General features: G+C 43.2%; 1 protein-coding gene across 1 annotated transcript in view; it reads right to left on the minus strand.

Annotated features, from left to right (window-relative positions):
• The window catches only part of LOC125933157 (VPS10 domain-containing receptor SorCS1), a 236252-nt gene that overhangs the window by 18615 nt on the left and 192131 nt on the right, over positions 1-25506 (minus strand). Inside the window, exons 20-23 of the mRNA XM_049646013.1 lie at positions 23765-23888; positions 16048-16160; positions 13206-13337; positions 2744-2843 (exon numbers count right to left, since the gene is read on the minus strand). Coding sequence (XP_049501970.1) covers positions 2744-2843; positions 13206-13337; positions 16048-16160; positions 23765-23888 — 469 coding nt within the window. The remainder of the gene's footprint in view (positions 1-2743; positions 2844-13205; positions 13338-16047; positions 16161-23764; positions 23889-25506) is intronic.

Consider the following 25506-nt stretch of genomic DNA (forward strand, 5'->3'; position numbering starts at 1 on the left):
TCCCCTTACCAACAGAGGTCCCAGGTAAACAGTAAGGGAGGTTTTTTTCTAATAAATGAAGCTACTCCACAGAAAAATATGTTGCTTGAAGATAGTGTTCGTTTAGAATCTGAGTAGCTGTAAAGCAAATTTTGCACTATGGGGGATGGACTAGTTGGCCACATCCCTTCAAACCCAGAGTTCAGTGTGGAGTATGGCTCAGTTGTCTTTAACCTCTAAACCAAAAGGGAACAAGGAACTCTAGCTGTCATAGGAGAGGATGGTAAGGTTCAGTCTGCCACCTAAACAAGCTGGACTGTCTAATTGGATTGATTGGTTAATCTATTTATTTATTTTTATTAAAAAAATAATGTTTATGCATTTTGAGAGAGAGAGAGAGAGAGAGAGAGAGAGAGAGAGAGAGAGCGCGCACAAATGGGGGAGGGGCAGAGAGAGAAGGAGACACAGAATCTGAAGCAGGCTCCAGGCTCTGAGCTGTCAGCACAGAGCTCCATGAGGGGCTTGAACTCAAGAATCATGAGATCATGACCTGAGCTCCAGTCAGTAGCTTAACTGACTGAGTCACCCAGGTGCCCCAATTGGTAAATCTATTGAAAACAATTTGAAGTTGTTACATTCCAGTCATTTGAAAAATGTGTCAATGGCGTGGCTATGATGCCACATGGGAATGAGTGCAACTGATGTCCTTGTACTTTGTTTTCAAGTTCAACCAGCCATGTGTAACTGCCCTGTGTCACCACCATTCACCAAAGACCAAAGGTCGACCTTTTGGGAGGAAACAGCTCATCTAGATTATCAAATGCCCTGAGCTAAATTGGCAGCTTTCTTTCCTGCCTGAGGCTTAACAGTTGCTCTCACAGGTGTTATTTAATTGTTCTCGATGTTCTCACACTTTCTCATTTTCTTCATGGCATTTTCATAGCAACACAACTCAAAAAGGGGCATTTGTTAATTTGTTCCTTGTGTGGCTTTCCCCAGTGATGGAAGCTTCATGAAGGCACAGACTCTGTCCTATGCTGAGGACATCGCTTGGATCAGAGTAGAAAGGTACTCGGTACATGCCTGTTCAATGGATGAATTAGGATGACAAGCTGGAGAATAGAAAATCAGCCCTCCTCAATCCTCCTTGCTCTGAAGGGTCATCTGAAGTGATACTCTGACTCAGTTGTGTCTCCATTCAATCACCTTGATGGCTTCCCAGAGCCCACCAAAGTAAGTACAAATGGCAGCCTGGCATATTTCCATACTCTACTTCCATATCTCATCCTCACAACAGTGACTTTTAAGTATTTTTTAAGGCAGTGGGATTTTGTTTTCTAAATAAGATAGTTCATGAAACCCTAATAAAGAATACAAAAAATAGAATCCAAGGAGAAAACAGGCCAGTGGCCAACCTCATTGGCCTTCCTCTAGACCTAGGCACACCTCCAGAATCTCCAGACAACCAGAGAAGGGAGGTGGAAGTTGCTGTTTTTTGTCCCCACTTATTCAGCTCTCCCAAACCCTGGAGACTTTCATGATCCTTCCTTGGGGCTTTGGTGCTTGAAATGATCTCTGGAGGTCAATCCTTTCTATCCATCGAGGTTCTTCCCAAAGACTACTTTCTCCATGAAGCCTTCCTGTATCATTCTGACTACACACAATTTCTTTCTGTTTTACATTTCCTATACAACTTTGATTGTTAACAATAAAAAAATAGAAAGAGAAACAATGGCTTACTATTATTAGTGCCAGGCACTACTCTAAGTACATTACCCGAATTAACTTAATCCTCACACAATCCCATGGACACAGGTAAGAGTGCCACCTCTAAGCCTCAGAGATGTTAAGTCTCTTCTCAAGGTCTATATGGCAAGGAAGTGAGGGAGCCCAGATTGCAACCTATGATCTGGCTGCAAATTTGCAAAATCTAGTGCTTAAGTACACCAAGTCTCTATTTAAGCATTTATGCATTTTACTCATTGAGATACCCCGTTACTGCCCATTTCCCAACCCCATGGCACCATCACCATTGCTGCCACCAAATTTTGCCACACCACAATCAGATTATATGTTTTTTGAGGACAAAGACCATTTCCTATTGGCCTTTGTATTCCATGGTGTGCCAGAACTATACTCTGTAAAAATACGTACTCAGTAAATATTAATTTATTATTAATGTAACACAAAAATATGTATCTATATACACTTGGAATTACCTGAATTATCACTGAGATTTCTATATAGCCTTAGGAGGAGGATCTCCCAACCACCTTTTGCAGGTGAATAGACAGAAGCTCAAGGATACTGAGATCATGCATGACCAACTTAGGGTTGCTCTTGGCTATGGCCCTGTACAGCTCTTAAGTCCTGGTTATTTCTACTCACTATCCCAAAACTGAAAGAAAGAAAACTCTTGATAACGTAAATAACTGAAAATAAAGTTTTGCAACAAGATCAGAAAAAAGGTTATTTGTAAGGTTAACTCTATTTTTGAGACTCCTGCTGAGATGGAGCGTGTCATCATTTGAGGAGTGTGTATCCAGGTGATTCCCTGACAGTTTTGCTGGTGCCTAAGTACAAAAGTCACCTTACTCTTACAGGTCCTCATTAGGGCACAAATGCCAGGCAAGGGAACCTCCAAAGACTGATGCCCTGTTTCTCGTTAGCAGTGGTACCACCTCGTCTTGCTAAGATGAAAAGACAGACTGGGATCCCCCTTTGCTAGAGCCACTAGCCCGAAGCCAGGGACCTGTAAACTGACCTGCTGTTAAGTGAGCCGCATGGACAAGGATTTGGACCCCAGGCTTCAGCTCAAAGTGCACCGAGTTTTGATTGAGCTTGTGGATCAGCAGTTCTGATATCTGAAAGAAGAAGTGTCATAATGAGTCCACCAAAACTGTCATATCAACTACATGTTGAGAGATATTTACTGTAGTTACCAAGGCATCCCATGAGTTATATAAATGAGTCTCGTATGATTTTGAATTTTTATTCCAGAATATGCAGACATAATGGTGTTTTAAGCATGACCGGAATTTACATCCAACAAAATAGGACAAATAGTAAATATAAAAATTTGTTCTTAAAACATTATCCTATATCATCCTAGAAAAAGCCATGCCCAGTTTTTTGAAAGAGCATTTGTTATATATAAAAACTTAAGAGAAGTGAGTTTGTACAATTTATGTATTCTGGTGAGGTTTGTATTCATTTATTTTACTTTTGATAGTAGACTCCATCTCATCTGTGCTCCCTTCTCCTTCCCCCAACTGTATACTGTGGCTTTCACAGAATAGATACTTTATGAATATGTATTGAATGGTAAATATAGTTCTGCTTAAATAATAAAAAGCACAATCTAGGTAATGCATTGGCTGATCCTTGTTTCATGCCTATGGACATCAGCTAAACAACTCCCCAGGCTGACACACGTGTACTGGGCAGACCTATGGAATTCTGGACCACAAAATATTTAACCCTAAAAAGAGGCAAAGGACCATGTTTCAGTAGGAATAGCATAAGGACAGTTTTATAGACAAGGCAGCACTGTTCACTTGTTCAAAGTAGAAAACCCAGCTCAATTTTCTTCTTCTTTTGAACAATTTCTGAAAAGATATTAGGGAAAACCACACCCCTGTTATTTTTATCTGGACTCCTTGCCTTACTTTTAATATTCTAATCATCAATTTAATATTTTATTTAGTACGCTATTTAAGTCCAATTAGATGCTTTCTGACCCACCATTTTTTTCCCTTTTATATTTGTTGAGTTTTATGTAGTCCACCGATTTGCCAAAATGACACCTTTGATTGATTCTTTTATCAATTAAGCAGGGGCTGATGGCTTTGTTTTGAAGCAGAGAGTTCCTGGCAGAAGCCCCTGATGGGTAATGGAACTGAACTGCCCTGCGCATGAACTTCTTTGCTTAACAACGGGAACTTGGGAGGACTGTCAGTGACCCGCAGTTCAACACCTGGGATCCAGTGCAAGCTCAGCGTCTCAAATGCTTTCATTTGGCAAACCATGCAGAAAAACAAGCCTGTGATACAATTATGGTGAAAACAACTTTATCCTCTATGTTAGTCTACTCTTTTTCCTGGACACAAAGGATCTTCCAGAATGCTCCAGGTTTATAGGAACAGATTTTTAACACAGACTATTAAGATGTTTTTCCTCTGTGATCTCTAAAGTGTTGCAATGTATAGGTTCCTATTGTATTTTATAATTCAATTGGTAAGGTTGTTATGGGACTTTGACAGAGGATTTTTAGTAGAGGTCAATCAGAAAAGTTTTGGTTATGAAACAGATACACACAGACACAGAGAGAAATGTGTATAAATATGTGTGAAATATATGTGTTTATATACATATGCATATATGTGTATATATGTGTGTGTGTGTATATATATATATGTATATATATATATATATATATATATATATATATATTTTTTTTTTTTATTTTTAGTAAATTATTTTAACTCAAATAGGAAAGACTTGTCAGAAGTAATTGAAGAGCTGCCTTATTTTGCAGAGTCCATCTTGTGGCCAAAAGGGAAACATTTATTTGTAAGAGAAAGACTTCCCTCTTTCAACCAGTTGAAGTGATATTTATTTCTTATTCCCGAAGATGTTTTTTCCTCAAGTGAGAGATGCAAATAACTAAACCAGAAAATAGAGTTCATCAGAACAACAAATTTCTAATTTATAATCTCCAGGAGAGTTCCTTGTGAGATAATTAACTTCCAAGATTTGTTTTGGTTTATAACATTACTTCACTGGATTTATCTGTATCATTTACAAAATTAAGCAGGCTATGCCAAAATAATCTGGTAGCAGAAAGTAAGTATCATGTAGTTAACTTGCATCAAAGGACATGCAATAAAGAACACATATCTGTGGGAAAGAAATTATACACAGAAACAAAACTAAATGAAATGTACATTGCACACAAGAATAATCTCAATCATAACCATGCAATTCTCTATTCAAATAAATTAGTATGAAACTGTTGACAGATTTGGACAATATTTAAAATTTTTTCATGCCGCTTGCACCATTATTTACCCTATATTTTTCATCAGATCCTAACTTAAATACTTTTTATTTATATAATACACAGATACATAATATACCATACAATTCATATGCATGGAACACTTTATAGTGGCAGAGTCGTATATTTGTTACTATCTTTCTAACACAGCCTGCTGGTGTCTCCACGGAAAGGACCATGGATCTCACCGGACATACCTAAGTTTACCCAGTTAACAGTTGAAGAGTTGACACCTGACTTTGGTTTTGTTTGACTCCTAATCCTGGGGCATTTTCATTAAAAATGTTTTCCTCGAACCAGGTGACAAAAAGAGAGAGCAAAAGATACCTGGAAAGAGGTCTGGCTGATCAGGTGTAGGAAATTAAAACAAAACAAAACAAACCAAACTGTAGCATTTCAGTAATTATGCTGCCATCTCTTATTCATCTGTGAGGTGCACGGCTTTTGACAGCAGTCCCATGTCAGCTGACCAGTGTAAGCTGCGTGGACAGGCAATTGCCAACCCTCTCCTCTGGTCTGCCACATCCTGTTCACCAGTTAATACAATTTGTAATGTTTGGAAGAGACTTCGGCTACAAAAGGAGTGGAATAAGCTGGAATCCATAGGGATTGGCATATCCATAGGGAATCCATAGTGGCAGCAGCCTGAATGAGAAACACAAAACCTGGCATGATACAAACTAAGTGGAATAATGTGTGGCTGCTGGGACACTGAACCTGCTGAAGCCAGTTCCATATATTTATTTTTCTCTTACTGTCCAAAGTGTGTTGTCTTAGCAAATTTCATGTATCCTTTGTGCTGTGATCCCTCTCCTGCTGCTCTCCTACACAGTCCATTTTCTATTCTCCCTCAGCTAAATAATCACGATCAAAGAAACAACATATTATTCTTGGTATCTGCCTCGTGGCGGACTACGAGTGTGATTCAAGTTTCACTTGAAGTACCAGCTAAAAACACAGTGGGGATGCGATAAAAATGCTGGGAAAGCTGCCATCAGAAGAGCATAGTGGGAGGGACCTGCTACAGAGAAAATGCCAATTCTCTTCCTTATCTTCTTCACAACATATAACATTAAGTATAGCAATCAGAATAGGCTAGGTTAGGCAGAGGGAACAGTGTTCGAATCTCAAAGGCTTCAAACAATGAAGGCATATTTCTGGCTTACATTTCCTACCCCTTGCAGGTAGGCAGTGGTGCTCATGATGGTTACATAGGGACACAGCCTGGTGGATGCTTCTATCCACAGCACTACAGGAGGGAAAAGAGCCCTCAAGGGTCTACAACTGGCATTTGAATACTTCAGCTTGGATGTGACACAAATCATTTCTGCTCCCAGCGCATTGGCCAGAATGAGTCACACGGTTCTGCCCACAGAAGAGACTCCAAGGTACAACCCTATCATGTATCCAGAAGGCAGGGAACTAGAAATATGTTTTTTAATGTTGATTTATTTATTTTGGAGAGAGTGGGGGCGGGGCAGAGAGAGAGAGGGAAAGAGTGACCTGCAAGCAGGCTCCGCGCTGTTGACACAGAGCATGACGCCAGGCTTGATCCCACAAACCATGAGATCATGACCTGAGCTGAAATCAAGAATCAGATACTTTAACCGACTGAGCCACCCAAGTGCCCTGAGCTGGACATATTCAGTCTACAGCAGTGATGGTTACCACACAAAGAACACATTTAACATACAAACAATTTTAAATGAAACCAATAGGGGAAAACACACTCTCAGGTTGTAATGGAAGTGTCAAATGCTGAAACATGAAAAAAGAGAAATTTAAGGACAGAGAAGTTGGTAAATCTATGAAATTTATAAGCCAAAGAAATGGTACAAGGTCAAACTATAGACGCAAAATGGTCGTTGGCAGATGTATCAATGATAAAGCTACACTGGGCCAAAAGATTAATGTTTATCTCTGAAGTTGGCAGGAGGAATGCAAAGCCTACTGAACGTAGACAGCATTCTGGTGCCCTGTTCAGTGATACTTGCCTGTATTGACCTTGGAGCTGGCCCAAGTAGATCACTCCTGATCCTGTTACATTATTAAGGTCCTTTCAAATAGCGGTTGCAAAATCATCTTTTTGGAGTCAACAAAGAAGGATCTCTTTGAGGGATCCCTCAACAAAGAGGGAGACCTTTCCCGCTTCACCCAGCATAATTTTTGGGTTATATCATGGAGAGGGCAATGGAACCAAACACTAATTCTATCTAACACCAGCATACTCCATTCCCTTCCTTCTTAGCCCAAAAGAATCAGCTTGATTAAAGTGCCTGAGAAGTTTCCTGCGTGATATAATGAAGAAACATTGGTTATACATATTTCCTTCCCTTGTATTCCCCATCACCAGCTCTAAGTTTCTGTCTCCCTTTGCCATATTCCTTCTGGTCCAACTCTTACCTAATCAACTTTCAATTAGAGTTTCCTGCCTTAATGCTCTTCTTCGTAAACTCCAGAGTATCTCTATAATTCAACTCCCCATGTTAAAAAAATCTGGACAGGGCAGATTATGCAGGTAATAGTCTGAGATTATCAATTATATTTCATAATGAATCTTTAATTCCTTAAAATGCTGCTAGTAGACTGTTCCATTTCCAGAGACACCTTTCCTTTCTCTGGATTTTGAATTTTTTTTTTTTTAACACTTATTCATTTTTGAGAGACAGAGAGAGATGGAGTGCAAATGGGGGAGGGGCAGAGAGAGAGGGAGACAAGGAATCTGAAGCAGGCTCCAGGTTCCCGGCCGTCAGCCGAGAGCCTGATGCAGGGCCCAAACCCACCAACTGTGAGATCATGACCTGAGCTGAAGTCAGACGCTTAACCAACTGAGCCACAGGTACCCCTAGATGGTGGATTCTGCATCTGTCAAAGGTATATGGTAAGAGAGACAGTTAAGGAGAAAATTCATTGTTGATGGTTGACATTTTTTTCCATAATCGTTTTGTTTCTTCTAAATGTTTTCATGCCCTTTAAGATTCTGCAAGACAACATGTAGGCTCCCTATCTCCCCAGCACAGCATCACAAACAACCTTGGCAGAACATGATGGTCTTTCCTCCTTCCAGGAGAGCCAGATACAAATCAGTTCGCTTCCAAGGACTCAGAAGCAAGGGAGTACAGGGTGGGGGGCCGAGGGAAGGTTGCTCCATACCTGAGAAGCTGAGGAAGCAGGATGTGTTATCCCTGATGAGGCCAGCTAAGGGCAAGTGAGCCTTTTCTTACTCCCCAGAGATCTGAAATAAAGACTGGTAGAACCTCCCAGACAGAGGTCACTTGATTAACCCTGCCCACGTTATCCTGATAACAAGGTCAAGTACTTCTCACTGTGAGGAATTTTCAATTTATTTCACAGACAAGATAGCTTGATCTGAGCCAGCATCGCCGTTCCCCCGGGGAAGCCAAGGGAGGAGAGCCAAGAGCCCTTTGCTGGGGTCTCACCCTTACAATCTTCTGGGTCCATCTGGCCAGGGTCCCACTTCTTCCCCTGCTGGGAGATCTGTGCTGTATATTTACAAGAAAGCAGCTGGAGCATTAAGAGAGGGGTAAGGTCAGCCCTTCCCAAGTTCCATCTGGGATTTGAGTGCAGACTTCAGGACGCAGTGGGGAGGGGCGGGCGTTCCTTCTTGTTATTTGGATCTGCTTTGCATTCATTTTAAATTTCTGTGGAATTTATTACAAAGGGAGTCACTTGCATGTGTCTGCCTGGTGTTACTTCTCTCTCCCTATTTTTCTTTGAGGAACCATGTCCTTCCCCATCTCTGTCCAGTTGATTCTGGAGAGGCTTTCCGAACCCCTGATCCAGGCAACATATCAAACCTCTGAGTTGTCAGAGGCAGCACTCGGTCTGTCCGACTATAGGGACTTGTAAGAGATGCCTACTTCACCCAGGCTAAGTCAGTGCAGACTCCTGTGGCGCTACTGGGTGAGAGGCAGTGCTTCCTGAATGGGGCTGACCGGCCAGCTGAATAGAGGCTGGAGATTCCTGTGGCCACCCTTGCCTTCCTGCCCGTTGGCTTCGTTCTCAGGCGGGTTCTCAGGCCTGCCCATTGGCTTCGTTCTCATATGGTAGCAAAGAGATGGGGAAAAGAGGGAAGGAGGAGCGTGTTTGGTGACATTTTTGAGTGGCTCTGAATTCATCCATGTGGGCACTGTATCCTTGGACCTTCCAGTTAAATAAGCTCATAATGTCACTGTTTTTCCTTAAACTGGTTTAAACTGGTTATCTGTCAGTCGCAATCAGAAATAAAAAGAAAACAGATCCCCAAACTCAAAACAAAACAGAACACTTCTCATTCATTTGGTGCAACAGCCTTGGTATTTGCAGGCCCGTGGAGCAGAGTGGTATCTGATCCACGTCTGCAGCAGGGCCGAGTGGGGGACAGCGGGCTTGAGTTCCTTGTAGAAACAGAAGCTGTGTCACCTCAGGCAAGTCGCTGACTTCTCTGTGTTGGGACCTCAAATTCCTTCATTTTAAAGGGACTGAGTCAGAGAGAAGCATCCAAGCAGCCTCTTAGGGTTGAAAACTACAGGTTTCTAAGGGCAGCCCATGTCACAGCATCTTGAGCCAAGGCTCAGTTTTATGTGTTGATTTTGTTACTGGACTTTTTAAATCAGGATGGGGACATTCCCTAATATAAGGACACTGATTTCCCATGTGCTGGGTTTGATATTTGCTTGCTTTGAGTCCTAGATAAGCTGGATACACTTGTAGTTTCCTTAAACAGACTGACAATTGCTAGCCTGCTAGTCTGATTCCATTCTTGATACAAATCCACTTGAAAACTCTGATGGGTCTTCCTTACTCCTGCATAGTTACTCATGTCCATGCTTTCTATCTCTGCCTGTCCTCCTTCTCTTCTTGATTTTGTGGGATTTCATTCATTTCTCTTTTTCTCACTCTCACCAGCATCTTTCTTCAATACATGCCCTTGACCAAGCCCAATAATCTCTTTCACAAGCTTAAACTTTCCTTTTGGGGGCATGTGGGTGGCTAAGTCGGTTAAGTGCCTGACTCTTGGTTTCGGCTCAGGTCATGATCTCGGGATTTTGTGAGTTCAAGCCCCACGTCGGGCTCGGCACTGGCAGTGTGGAGCCTGCTTGGGATTCTGTCTCTCCTTCTTTCTCTGCCCCTCCCCCACTCACACTGCTTCTGTCCCTCTCTCAAAAAAAAAAAAAAAAAAAGAAAAAACAAAAAACAAAAAACAAAACTTTCCTTTTGCATTTCCATATATTCTCTTGTTATCATAAGATGACCACACATGTATCCATCATTTACCTACCACTTAATGAGCATTTATTATAAAGCCAAGTACTTTGCATACCATTTCTTTTTTTTTTTTAAGTTTATTTACTTTTGAGAGAGAAAGATAGAGCACAAGCAGGGGAGGGGCAAAGAGAGAAGAAAAGAGAGAGAGAATCCCAGGCAGACTCTGTGCTGCCAGCCAGCTCAGAGCCCAGACGTGGGGCTCGAACCCACCGACCAACCGTGAGATTGTGACCTGAGCCAAGACCAAGTCTGACGCCCAACTCACTGTGCCACCCAGGCGCCCTGTGTATCATTTCTTTAATGTTCTCTCAAATACCCTACAAAATGGGTATTACAGATTGTGTGACTTTGGGGAACTTACTTAACTTTCCTTATCCTAAATTACTTCATCTATAAATAATGAAAATAATGGGTATCAGAGCTGAAACTAGAAACGTGGTTTAAATGTTTCCACTCCCATGTGTTCTAATAAAATGGCTAATTTCCCCAGAATGTGTGCCAAATGCTAAGTCACACAGCTTTCAAACAAGCCAGCTGCCTTGAGACCTCTGATTCAATGGTTCATCAGTGACACCAGGCTGCCTCAGGGACAACCACTCATCTCTCAGAATGTCTCTCTCAGACGAGAGAGAGAATAAAACAAAACAAGAACTCCAGAGAAAAGAGTCAAAACAAGATACATTCATAAACAAGCAAAAGAAGCTTCATAGAACGTACCCCTCTTCTGTCCACATTTCTCATTGAGAAAATAGGATCCTTTTAGGAAAAAAAATGAAAAGTGGGAGAAAGAGAGATGCACAGATGATGTGATAGGAAATTAGCTGGCTCTAAATCTGGACTCTCTTCCATACCTGAAAACATTAGAATCTGGATTTCATGGAGAACTGGTAAGATTTCCAGAGGAGGAACAAATGTACGTGTTTCTACCTAAAGGCTGTGGACACTGATGTACCTCCCGCCCAGCTTCTCAGCAGTGCTGGCAGAAGAGGCAATCCGTTTCTTGCTCCCACCAAGTCACAAGTGCAGATGATAACTTGTGGAAAATAATGGGAAACTGAGTGCCAGGGCTGAGCGGGGTCAGAAGCAAATCTGATGGACTCCCCCTACCCCCCTACCCTGCCCCACCTGCTCTCCAATTGCAGTTCTCTAGGAAATGGACTTCAACAGGGCTCTCCAGGACAGCTTTGTTCTTCCTTACTTGTACAAGGAGGAAATTACAGAGGTGAGCCTTCTGCCAACTGAGAAAGCAGGGTCAAAAGGAGGGTGTGTGCTGGGAGGTGGGCCTGGCTGTAATGTGGGGTTGTTGTTATAAGGCTGTTATAGGAGATTCTCTAGTCAGCCTGGCAGACTACAGATCATGGGACTAGATTATGGGCTCATTCTTTTTATTATTTATTTATTTAATTTATTATTTTTTTAAATTTACATCCAAATTAGTTAGCATATAGTGCAACAATGATTTCAGGAGTAGATTCCTTGAGCCCCTTACCCGTTTAGCCCATCCTCCCTCCCACACCCCCTCCAGTAATCCTCTGTTTGTTCTCCATATTTAAGAGTCTCTTCTGTTTTGTCCCCCTCCCTGTTTTTGTATTATTTTTGTTTCCTTTCGATTATTGGCTCATTCTAAGCAAACTGAAAAACTCCACGTGCTCGAGGGGACAAAGCCAGTATTTACTCAGAGCCTGAGAAGAATCCTATTTTTAATCTTTCTGCCAGAAAGAACTGAGAAACCAGAATCGTGCAGTCTCTAATGAGGTAACCAGCTCCAGACTGATCATTTTATCTCAACAGATGACAAAGAAGGGGAGCAGGGGGAAGGGGAAGGGGAAGGGGAAGAGGAAGGACAGGGAGAATAGGAAGAAGAAGAGGAAGTAGAGAAAGGAGAACAACAGCATAATAATAATAATCCTCACAACACAGATTAAAGAATCTTTTGAAGTTAAAAGGAAGAGAGGGAGAGGCCAAAGATCAAAGGGGACAGGAAAAAGAAACACACACACACACACACACACACACACACACACACACACACACCAGTCTAATACTGCAGGAGATAGTGGACATGAGGAAAAAAATGGACCTCACGAACCACTAGAGATTATCTGGAGCTAATATTACTTCATTTATTACAGACACAAATCAGGTTAATTTCACATAGTGGGGATAAAGAGGATTGACGATTTGTATACAAGTCATACCTTTTAAAAAAGACATCATGGGGGCACCCGGGTGGCTCGGTCAGGTCAGTGTCCGACTTCGGCTCAGGTCATGATCTCTCGGTCCATGGGTTCGAGCCCCGTGTCGGGCTCTGTGCTGCCAGCTCAGAGCCTGGAGCCAGCTTCAGATTCTGTGTCTCCCTCTCTCTCTGACCCTCCCCCACTCACACCCTGTCTCTCTCTCTCTCTCTCAAAAGCATAAATAAACATTTAAAAAAATTAAAAAAAAAATAAAAAAATAAAAAAAGACATCACGTGTGTCACGCCATTTGATTCTCGTGGCGCGCTTGTGATAAAAGTAAGAAACAAAAGGAGTAAATGGGTTCAACCTCCATGTATTATTCAGCCACTTGCTTTTTCCCCCACTTAGTATCTTGGACAATTCGTCACACAGATTTATCTAATTCATTGTGAATACCGTGTTCTCTAGTGTGGAGATATATCCCAAATGGTTTAGCCACTGCCTACAGTCACCACTCCTGCGTGGGTTTTGTGCTGACGCTGTAGTTAGGATCACCAGATCACGGATGAGACACAGAGGACCACAGTGCTGAAGACTCCACAAGCAGCCAGTGTGCTCCCTCTCAGGTCCAGCGCCCTGAGAGCTGCTGTGCTGGTGATCGGTACCAGCAGGGGTGTGGCTCAGACTGCTGCGGAACCTGAACGTCACCTGGGGGACTCACCTGCTCCAGGTCTTCCGCTGACCTTTTGCCTTCTCCAGCTGGATCCTGATAGGGCAAGACAAAGAGCTCAGCTGCGGTGGGCAAGCCAGGGAGCACTGCCACCAAGATGTGCTCGCCTGGGACCCCTGTGGCCTGAGGGAGAGACAGAAGCTCCTATAAGTCCCACAGGAAAAGGTGGTGAGAAGCATGGAAAAGCACGGAGTACTCTGAGAGGGTGGGGGGTGCAGGCAGGCAAGAAGGACGTGAGCTTTCTGGAAAGGACCTGACATGGTGCAAGGCCGCCGAAGCCCGTGCCAATGACACTCCCAGGGGCGAAGTTAGCGATCTGTCCCCAAGGGATGTGGGTGCTGCATCTCTATTTCTGCCACAGGACACGTGGCAGGTAGAAGAAGGTTAAACAGTGGCCCAAGGCCACCCAGGCAGTGTGTGGTGATGCTGAGTTTGGAACTGTGGTCTGACCATGAAGCCCGTGTTCTCAAGCACGGCTGTACTGCCTCCCTTCGCCTGACGCTTACATGCAGGAGCCCCTATCCCAGCTAACGTCCTCTTTCAGGGCCTTCCTCGATTTGAAACTCAGACATTATATCTGAATCATCCTCATTATATGCAAAAATGTTGATTGAATGACGTTTGTTTAAAGATTTCACTGTGAAGTGTCAAGAGAAAAATCCCATTTGATGAGATAAAGGGAACTGGTTTTTAGATAATATTCTGTTACATAGTAAACTGGAAGAAAAATGACAAAAAAAGTTGACTCCAAGTTGTATCTCTTATAGGGTTTATTAGAGTCCAATTGATAGTATGGTACCTTAGGGCTTAAGGAATTAGCCAAGTGTAACTACCCATCTCAAAGACAGGGTGGGATGCTAGGAACCAGGAGCTGGGTCAGCTGCCTCCTGAGATTGGGTAGCCAAGGAGTCTTTGAAATTGGAAGGGATTGGCCCCTCCACCCTACAACACCCTGTCCTGAGAGATGTTGAGTCAACATGTTTATTCTGTATTTAGCTGATTATGCTATGCGGCAGCCTGGAAATATTGATGAGCAGGAGTTTCTAGCCTTCTGGACAGCTGGTGGAAAGGTAGACGCCCAGGGGATGTGATCCCTAGACTATAAATGTGAAGACAAAGCAGCCTGGAAGACTGGTCACTGCCGAGCTAATGCCTAGTTGATAAATCACCTGGGGGAGTCGGGCAGCTACCTGGGAGGCTTATAGGGATATGGATCCCCAGAATGCTACAGATGGAAGGAAGGTATCTGTGGACTCATTGAGGGGTGTGAGTCATCTCTCTTGGACAGCGGAGGAGAGAAACCAGTTGTCACCCCAGGGACAAACAGCTCCAAGGGCAGAAGGATCCATTCCAGGGGGCCTGTCGTCTAGTCGCTGCGCCCCCTGGTGGCCATGATATTTAGCTACCACCAAGGTCTCGGACGCTGAGTCATGAAGACAAAGGTGAGGTGGCATTTACACAGAGGCACATGAAGGTAGTCCTTCTCCACCCCACTGTTCCATGTATTCCTGTTTCTCCATGTAATAAAGCAAAGGATGGCCATCGAATGGAGTGGTTGGGATCCCACGAGGGTGGTCTGATTCGAGTCTGATTTTTAACAGTTTGGCCGTGGGCAGGATACCTAAGGTCTCTATTTCAGTTTCCTCAGCTGTAAAATGAGAATTATCAGAGTACCTACATCAGAAGCTAGTTCTTTTGTGATTAAATGTGCTAACAAAGGAAAAGCACTGAGAAGAGTTTTTGGAATACTGTTAAGTTCTACATAAATATCAACACAGACAATGGCATGAATGAGGACAAGGCCGGCCCTTTGTCAAAAGGCTGGACATGAGATCTGTTTTTCGAGCAGGGGTTATCTGAATGCCTTTAGCCCATCAGCTTCTTTATGTCACAAGGCATGATGTTCCTGGGTCCAGGAAACAATGGCTAAAACACCCTCAACTGATTTTCCTTTACAGACTAAGAAGATACCCTGGGGAAAGACAGCTTATCTCTGATTTTCTGGGTTTGTGCAATAAATCCAAGCAGCTCCATGAGATGATATCCCCATTCCTCTGCTTACTCATGAAAGTGGCATATGCAGGGGAAGATGTGCCTAAAGAGACTGTTTTCCCAAATTATCAGTGATACTCAGACAGGGATAAACCACACTATCTTGGTATTCTCCCAGAAAACTTAGGGGGTTGTGTTTCATGTGTACAAACCCAGACACTGGACTCAGACCCTTCATTTCAATGCAGGAGCTTCATCACTTATTAGCTGTGAGACCTAAACAAGTTATTTAAAGTCTCTGAAACTCAGCTGTTTTGCCGGCAAAATGAGGACAATAATACCCTCCCATTGGGGTGGTTGCAGGAGAGAAATGCCTTTAAAAGAACTGAGACACAGAGAGACGGCTGACCATCACGTGCCGAGGGCTCACTGCCTGTGGGGCTGGAGGCCAGGGTTGCTCTCACTAATCGTATTCATGCTGTGTCCCTTCAGTGTTGAGCAGGTGGCTGATCTTACACTTACTAATGACCTGATCATGAACCCTGACGTATGAATATGATGGTCATAAATTTCCATGTTTCTCTTCTCTAAGCAGAAGAAAAGTTTCACAAGGTGGAAGGACCATGTGTTTGTTCCCAGTCTCATCCCCCTAACCCAAGCGACTGTGCTGTGTCTGCCTGCATGGGGATCCACTACGCAGAAAGCAGGTGTTTAGCCAGACCTCCCATGGGCTCTAGCTCGTGCCCTGTCAGCTCTCTGCACAAGAGGCCCTCACCATGCAGCTCTTGGAAGACAGAGAGAAAAACGTGTCGGGACAAGAGAAGGAACTGTCTGCACTCACTTCCACCAGGGACTTTTTGATGACTCGGCTGATGTCCCTCCTCCACTCGGGGATATCAGGGTTGTAGTCATCCAGGTTCGGAGAGAAGGACAGGCGAAGGGACCGGAATTCCTCTGGGGATACAACAGTAGGGTGATCACCGTAAGTCCATGAGTTTTCTTAAAAGTGTGCTGTACTTTATGTTTTATGCAAAGCTTTCGTAATGTGTCTTTTTCCTCCACACTTGCCAGAGAGCCTTCTGGAAGGAAAATCTGCTATTCCCATTCTAAGCCTGCTACCTCTCCCAGCCTTCGTTTTCTAAACCAAAGCCCTAGGTCTGGCCCATGCCTTACTCTGCAGCCTTTGCCCACGGTTCCTAGTTCTGAACTGTGCATTCCCAGACACTAAAAGCCCGGCATGCCCTGAATGCATGGCAGGTTTCTGACCCTGAGCTTCTGCACTTACTGTCTGTCCCTTCCAAGGAGCACCCCGTCCTTTCTATTGTGCACACACACAGTATTCAAGCTCTAGTTTGAGCACTTACCGATTGAATCCTTTCCCCACTATGTTTCATTGTCTTTTTTAAGGGCACTAGTGTGAGTAGCACCTATACCCATTATCATTATATGATTGTATTATTATTATTATTATCTGATTACATGATTATAATTATTATTATTGTCATTCTGTTGCTATGTTTTGTTTGTATGGAACTGTCATTTGATGGAATTTTAAGCTCCTTAACCCAAATAATTTGTTCACTCTCTCCGTAGCTCCTGAGTTCATCGTGATCCTCAAGATAGGATGGGATGACAAAAGCAAGGGTCTGATGGGGAGAATACGGGAAGCCAGAGGAACCCGGAGAACCACAGCACCAAGACAGACGCATATGTGACATTTATGGAAGAGAGGGAGCAAGGCTTGCTGACCACCCTGCAGTGTGAAGAAGGTTCAGCAGGACCGTCAGGGAGTCTCCGAAGGCACATCAGTGATGAAGGAGTACCCTGCACCCTGGGAATGGGTCTGCTTTAATATCCCTGTCACACCCTGTCATTAGCTGGGATTGGCACACGGGAGGCGTGGCCTTGGCCCAAGCACAGTGGTGGGTTTCAGAGCCCAGCCCTGGATAACTTAGCTGAGTACAAGTCAGGTCATGTCGCTGCCCTAAAACCTGCTAGTGGCCCCACATGGTGTTTAGAATAAAAATTCAGCTTTAAAAAAATTTTTTTAATGTTTATTTATTTTTGAGAGACAGAGAGAAACAGAATACGAGCGGGGGAGAGGCAGACACAGGGGGGGAGACACAGAATCCAAAGCAGACTCCAGGCTCTGAGCTGTCAGCACAGAGCCCCATGCGAGTCTCGAACCCACAAACCGTGAGATCATGACCAGAGCCAAAGATGGTGTGTAACCGACTGAGTCACCCAGGTGCCCCTAAAAATTCAGCTTCTGAACCATGTCCGTCATAGCCCCACATAACCCGGTACAGGCTTTCTCTCCTGCTTCACGTCCACAGGCTTCCCTGTGCTCCAGGACTCTGTCTTCCCCTGCTTCTGCATGCTGTCATGCTCCTTCCCATATTAGCACTCTTCCGCTTCCCCAGAGACAGCACAGGTGGCTCCTTCTCATCATGCAGTCTCTCCTGGGAGAAGCCTTTGCCACTTGCAACCTGAGTTATCCTCCCTTCTGCAGCCTCAGACACCTTTCATCATATGACCCTATTTGTCATCTTCAGGCTTCTGGCCACTTAAAGTATTTTGTTTTTACTGTCTGTCTCCCAAACTGAAATACTAGGTCAACGAGGACGGAAACTCTGTGTTTCTGGCCCTGTGGGATGGTGCCCTGCACATGGTAGGTTTTTCTAGTCATTTAATTAATAAATTTTTATTGAATGAATGAATGCATAAACTTCTCTAGAGGTTCTCTGTATCTGTGCATGTGCTCCATTCCTTTCTTGTTTTAAGCATATCCTCATGTTTCAGTAGTGGCTCAGTGACATCAGCAATGCCCATTACACATTCGGAAAACATAAGAGCCCACTTCTGCATTTCCTAACAATGCTAAAGACTTATTAGACACAGGCTTTGAAGATTCTTAAATTATAAGGTGTGTATTTCGGTGGTTAGCCTGTTCCAAAGTCCTATTTTTCAAAGCTTGTCCATTTTATGAGACACTGGTCACCTATATGAATATCACCACTTCAGTTCTGATGGAGAATAACAAAATGCATCTTAATTAGCAGCATGGAAAATGGAAGCCCCAAGGAATCACTCACTGAATCCTAACTTTTCACTTTAAAGATGTAAGGTAGGGGCGCCTGGGTGGCTCAGTCGGTTCAGCGTCTGGTTTCGGCTCAGGTCATGATCTCATGGTCCGTGAGTCCGAGCTCCGCGTCGGACTCTGTGCTGACAGCTCAGAGCTTGTAGCCTGTTTCAGATTCTGTGTCTCTCTCCCTGACCCTCCCCTGTTCATGCTCTGTCTCTCTCTGTCTCAAAAATAAATAAACGTTAAAAAAAAAAAAAAAAAAGATGTAAGTTGATTTTTTTTTCATTTTCCCTGAACCTCTTACCAAACCATAGAAACCAAATCTATAAGGGAAGGTGTTTATCTTAATAAAAAGACACAAACAGAAAAATGATACAGCTCTCTCTGTAATAACTTAGTGGGCCCACTAGCAGGGGACAGGAGTTGCACACTTTAGTTTACTCAACAAGCAGAGGGTGCATGTGGGAGCAGTGGAAAGCATAAGTAGCCGAAATACATACATACATACAGTTAAGCCTTGAACAATGTGTGGGTTAGGATGCCCTCCCTCACCCTGGTACACAAAAATCGACATTTAACTTTTGACTCCCCAGAAGCTTAACTATTCATTAAAAAAAAAAATGTTCTGTTTTGTTTTGCTTTGCTTTTGAGAGAGAGAGACAGAGTATGAGCAGGGAAGAGGCAGAAATTGAGGGAGACACAGAATCTGAAGCAGGCTCCAGGCTCTGAGCCGTCAGCACAGAGCCTGATGCAGGGCTCGAACTCACGAACCACAAGATCATGACCTGAGATGAAGTCGGATGCTTAAGGGACTGAGCCACCCAGGTGCCCCAAAGTTAACTATTATAGTGTATTGTTGACCAGGAGACTTACTGATAACAGAGATAGTCGATGACCACATATTTTGTATGTTATGTTTCATATACAGTATTCTTACAATAAAGTAAGCTGGAGAAAAGAAAATGTTATTAAGAAAATCATAAGGAAGAGAAAATACATTATAGTCCTGTACTGTATTGATCAGAAAAATCTGTATATAAGTGGACCTGTGCAAACCCGTGTTGTTCACAGGCCATCTGTGGTGTGTGTGTGTGTGTGTGTGCGCGCGCACATGTGTTTGCAGCATATTTACATTTTTTTTTAAAGCAAACCTGTGCCCTGAAGCAAATTAAGGAAAACAATGCAAATTAGATTTTCTTTCCTACAGTCTATTTTGTGGCTTTGGGTGGACAATCTTTTCCTGGTCCATTTCCCAAATATAATGCTTCCTTCAGTCTGACCATGATGGCCCTAATGTTCTCCTTAGCTTGACTAAATTTAGGCAAATTTCTTCCTGACCACAGCCACTGACCTCCCTTTTCCTAGAGCATTTACTACTTTCGAAAACTTGCAATTGTAGATTCCTCCTCTGCTCTTTTGAGATGCACATCTTCTCCAACCCAGGAATGTCTTTCTTAAGGACCTGGGAACCATATCTTTGAAATGCAACCATCAAGAAAGATAGAAAAATAGTATAGGGTTCCTCAAAAAATTAAAAATAGAATGACCAGATGATTTAGGAATTCTACTTCTGTGTAATTTACCTGAAGGAAACAAAAACACTAACTGGAAACGATATCTGCACCCCCATATTCACCACAGCATTATTTACAATAGCCAAGATATGGAGATAACCTACTCTCCATAGAAAGATGAACGGATACAGAAAGTGTGGAATGTATATGTGGAATGTAGAAAAAACAAAAACAAAACAAAACCTCAGATACAGAGGACAGATTTGTAGTTGCCAGAGGCAGGAGTGGGAAGGTGGGCAAAATGGGTGAGGGTAAAGAGGTACAGCTTCTAAGTATAAAATAAATAAGTCACGGGGATATAATATAGGGCATGGTAACTATAATTATTAATGCTGCATTGAATGTTGAAAATTGCTAAAACAGTTAAAGTTAAAAGTTGTCATCATGAGGGAAAAAAGAATTGTAACTACATACACTGCTAGAGGTTCACTAGACTTGTGGGGATTAATTCACAGTATATACAAATACTCAATCATTATGTTGTATACCTGAGACTGATAAAATGTTATACGCCAATTGTATCTCAATACAGAAATAAGATTGACATACTCTTGCCATGTGTACCAGGAAAGGAAAGGAAAGGAAAGGAAAGGAAAGGAAAGGAAAGGAAAGAAGGAAGGAAGGAAGGAAGGAAGGAAGGAAGGAAGGAAGGAAGGAAGGCAGGCAGGCAGGCACAATGGACCTCTGTCCATGACATGGAAGGAGCCTACCTTTCATGAGCACCATTTAGCAAACACAGTCAGCCTAATGACGGTGATAAGCCCTCACCTCTGAATTCCTCCACTACTTCATCCCCGGGTTTAAAAATATTCCTGACTTTTATTTTAGGTGAGTTCAATCTTGCCTGTTTAACTCTGTGTGATATAATGTATCTTATTTATTTATTTATTTATTTTTCTTAACATTTTATTTATTTTTGAGACAGGGAGAGACAGAGCATGAACAGGGGAGGGTCAGAGAGAGGGAGACACAGAATCTGAAACAGGCTCCAGGCTCTGAGCTGTCAGCACAGAGCCCGATGCGGGGCTCGAACTCACGGACCGCGAGATCATGACCTGAGCCGAAGTTAGCCGCTCAACCGACTGAGCCACCCAGGCGCCCCGATATAATGTATCTTTAATAGATCACACACTTCATTAAGATTTTCTAGTAATACAGAGGCGCTTGGGTGGCTCAGTTGGTTGGGCACCTGACTTCGGCTCAGGTCATGATCTCACTGCTTGTGAATTTGATCCCTGCGTTGGGCTCTGTGCTGACAGCTCAGAGCCTGGAGCCTGCTTCAAGATTCTGTCTTCATCTCTCTGCCCCTCCTCTGCTCATGCTCGCTCTCTCTCTCTCTCTCTCTCTCCCTCTCAAATATAAAATAAAACATAAAACAATTAAAAAAAAGATTTTCTAGTAATATGCCTGAAACTCTGACACTTCATCTAACTTAAGATAAATGAAGGATATTTGCTCAGAAATTTGGTTAGAGGAGGGAAGACCACTTCCTTGCTCAAGCTTTTGATAAAGAGACGATTTTAGTGAAGGTAGCTCATTTGATGGAGAGCGATCCACTCTTGGATGACACCTTTAAAGACATTTTAGGGAGAAGGATAACTAAGCCGGGCAAGTGGGTGGAAAGTGGTTAGAAACATTCCCTCTGGATTCAGATTCCTAGGCTCTATCTGTTTATTATACTTAGCTCATATTTCTACATTTGAAAAATAGGAGTAAATATAGCCTATTGTTCATAAGTCTGCTCAGAGAATTCAATAAAACATCGTATGTATCAGGTGCTTTGAACAGATGTTGGTAAGGGCTTTGTCAATGTTATTTTTTACCACTCCCATCACCATTATTATTATTACTGGAGCTGTCACTGAATAGCAGAATGACTCAAAGCCAGTAATTTCCCATTTCTGGGCTACGATTTCCTCTCTGTGACATGATGGCATGAGCCAGGTCAGGCCAAAGACCTTCTAGGTTTAACGTTCTCTCTGTGGTTCTGATGAGGTTGCTGATAGGCTTAACCAAGAGAACATCTGTTGGGAGTCATGGGTCAGTGCCCATTAGTGTCACCTATGACATCCAGGAAGGAAAGAGAGGAAAGGGAGTCTCAGATGGAAAAGACATGAAAGCTATTTAGTGGGGGTAATTTCAGAGCATGGGCCCTGGGTCTAGATGGGCAGGGTTAGAAGCCCAGATCCACGACATACTAGCTGGGGCAAGTTATCTGTCCCGCTGAAGTAATGAGAGTATTAACATCGCCTACTATATGCTAGGTCGTCTTGAGGATTCAGTGCATTTGCTGAGCACAGAAAAGAGATGAAGAAGGAAAGAGAGGCAAAGGCACTCCCCCATTTTGGCCACCTGGCTAAGAGGTTACCTCACTGACGGGACCTTGTTAGGAAAACCACAGCCCTGGTTTGCTCTCACTTACTGTTTGGGCTTGATCAAGCTACTTTCAGGGGCCTGTGGGGGTGGGGGGAGGGTAAGGGAGGAGGGAGGACACATTATGACTCTTAACACCCAGCCATGCGAGGAATAATGTCCTCAGACTTGTTCAAAAATGCTTATAAATTGCTTTTTGAATTTGAAGGTCAAGTTCACAAGATGAGAAATGAAAGCAGTACCTGCATCAGAGCCAATTAATTCTGGGACTGGGGCAACTGATAATATTTGGACCACTAGCTAGTTTCTCTTTGTCTCTCTCTTTCTGTCTCACTCCTGGTCTCACCTCCCTTCATCCCTGTCTTTTGTTCCCTCTCTCTCTCTCTCTCTCTCTCTGCACAGCATTTACCTTTCCTATCTACTTTTAAATTTTAATTTTTCATGATGCATATATGCCACTTTCATATTAACAATAATTTTCACATTTTTATCATCCACCTATAACACTCATTGCATACCTATCTATCTTTTGGTGCAGAAAAAAAAATTACCAAAATGAGATCGATATGTATAAACTGTCTTTAATCCCCCATTTGAAGTCAGTGATCCTATCTTTCCATTTCAGTATATTTTCATTCTGTGCAATACTCTGACTACATTCAACTTCCCCGACTGATTAGCAGACTGTTCTGTATCATTGCTTGTTCAACCAATATCCAATCTATGATGATACATGACATCTGCATGATATTGCTTTTAATTTAATCAGAGTATTTTTTTTAATGATATGTATTTCTGGAAGAGATCTTCAGAATATTTACATATTGGTAGATTCTTCTTAATAATCAAGACTCTTAAAGTTAAACTTTAAATTGTTTGAAATGTATTTATTGTGTGTGTGTGTGTGTGTGTGTGTGTGAGAGAGAGAGAGAGAGAGAGAGAGAGAGAGAGAGCGCGCACATGAGTAGCATAGGGGCAGAGAGAGAGGGAGAGAGAGGATCCCAAGCAGGCTCCACATTCAGTCCAGAGTCTGATGTGGGACTCAAACTCATGAACTGTGAGATCATGACCTGAGCTGAAATCAGCTGTCAGATGCTTAACTGGCAGAGCCACCCAGGTGCCCCTTAAAGTTGAACAAAAGCCTAAATATTATCTATTTTCTTTTATAATGGGGGTTTTAGTTATTCAAACACCACCAGAATACCAAATGGAATGGATCAGCTTTATATATAATGAAACTCATTCCACCCCACCCAGGTGAATGGGTATAGAGTTGCCCTTTGTGCCCCAGAGCCACTTTCAGGAAACAGTCCAATAAGTGCCCCCAGGGTCTTCTGACAGCAACTATGCCGGGGAACCACCTCTCCCAAGAGGAGGAGATCAGACTTGACTCAGCTCTTTCTCTACCACTACGCTCTTTTCCCTGGTTAGAGGTCATGAGCCAGGGTGGCCAGTGGGACGAAAGCACCAGGCTAGTTCATCTGAGCTTGGGCCCAGCGACGGGTTAGTGTAGACAGGGCACTCACCATACACCGCGATGCTCTTTGTGTCTTGCAGGATGGCATTCCCAGCAGAGACCTGGACTGTGATGGTGTTCATCCCTTCAGAAGTAAACTTGAATGATATGCTTCCCTCCAAGGTGATCAGAGGCTAAAATGGGTAAAGGCCCAGAGTCAGGGGACACTTGCTCAATTACAGATGAGACAGCCACTAGCTCTGATCCACCAACAAGCCACTTAAGTCAGCATAGGCTCTTCCTGGTGTGGCCCTGGGTGACCGGCTCCATATATGCCTCCCCATCATCTCAAGTCCAGGCCAGAAAGGAGCTACGAGAACCACGACCCTAAGTAACTCTGCCCATTCCTTGTGAATATGACACCTCTCTTCCGGTATCTTTACACAGCTGTCTGGGGACACTGGTAGGTCTTGCTGTTTGGTGGGATATAGCTCTCTATCTGTAACCTGCTCAGAGCAGGCAGATCCCTTAACACAAAGAAATACTCAAATCAGACCAAAACAGGCAGTTCATATTAATCCAGATTTAAGCAGTAGTCATTGAAAATCTGTAAGCTTCCAGTTGTTCATCTCCAGGGTGTACCATTTATAGAAAATTACAATGGAACACAGTGACCGTGGACACCAAAACTGTACTATTTAGACTGGAGTGGCCTTGTGTGGCTTGGTTCCTCTGAGAAGCCCTATCAGCAGTTTTTGGAAGTAGCTGCTATGGAAACAAGTACTAATTGGATAGTGGTTTGAGGACTGAAAAAAAGAAAAAGAGAAAAAAAAAGGATTTGGAGTAGTGCCTGTAATCTAATCGGATGCTGGGGTCCTGGAGGAAAAGATTATTAGCTTACTGACCTCCCTCAACTCATTCCTCACAAACATTTTTCTTTCCTGTCTTTTCTTAATTAATTTTAAAATCTAAATTCATGTTCCTCCCTGTATGGCAGAGGGAAGACCAAAGCCCGGCATAAGAAGTCTACTCAACACAATCTGTGGAGAATTTGTTTTTTGCTGAAAGGTTTAAAAAAAAAAAAAAAAAAAAAAAAAAAAAAAAAAAAAAAAAAAAAAAGGAGACACGGAAGAAAGTTGTTTAGTATGTTCACCTTCTAGCACTAGCTTTCAGGCAAATAACTTAGATTTCTCCCCTGCCACTGTGGGTAGTGGGCCCTACTGGGGTCAAATTTATATGCGAGGTTTCAGAAGGAAAAAAAAAAGGCTTCCTTTCAGCAGCTGAGTCAAATTAGCCATAGAGGTGAGCGTTTCCTTCCCCTGCCGGACATGTAGCAGGGCTGGGGTCAGGAGAGGTATCTTCCCTGGGCCTGTGCAAAATTAGGTCTCCAGTGAGAGCCAACATTAAGCTCTGGGGTAGAAACAGATTTGTATTGGAATAAGTTGCACTATATTTGAAGAGCAAAGCCCCCCAGTGCAAGAAAACGACTCTGCTGGAGGAAGATGAAGGGTTCTAGTCCCACCAACTCATCCCTGTGCCCCCTGGGGAGGCCTGAGGCTGGCTGCCTACACTGACATCTGGAAGCCAATTTGAATCTCTGAGAATGGAGTCAGTTCAAAACGGAGCTTGCAGCCTAGTATGAGGGGAAAACAATTCCCTTGGGCACGGGGAGGCCTTGGATCTGGCCTCCGGTGAAGCCGCTGAATGAGGCGGGGAAACCACCTCCTGTGTGTCCTCCTCATTTTTTTCTGGAAAATGAAGGGCTTACAGTAAGTGAGGTTTATGGTCTCTATGGAGTTTAAAGGTGCTGCT

Source organism: Panthera uncia, chromosome D2 (genome assembly GCF_023721935.1).
Source record: "Panthera uncia isolate 11264 chromosome D2, Puncia_PCG_1.0, whole genome shotgun sequence".
NCBI lineage: Eukaryota > Metazoa > Chordata > Mammalia > Carnivora > Felidae > Panthera > Panthera uncia.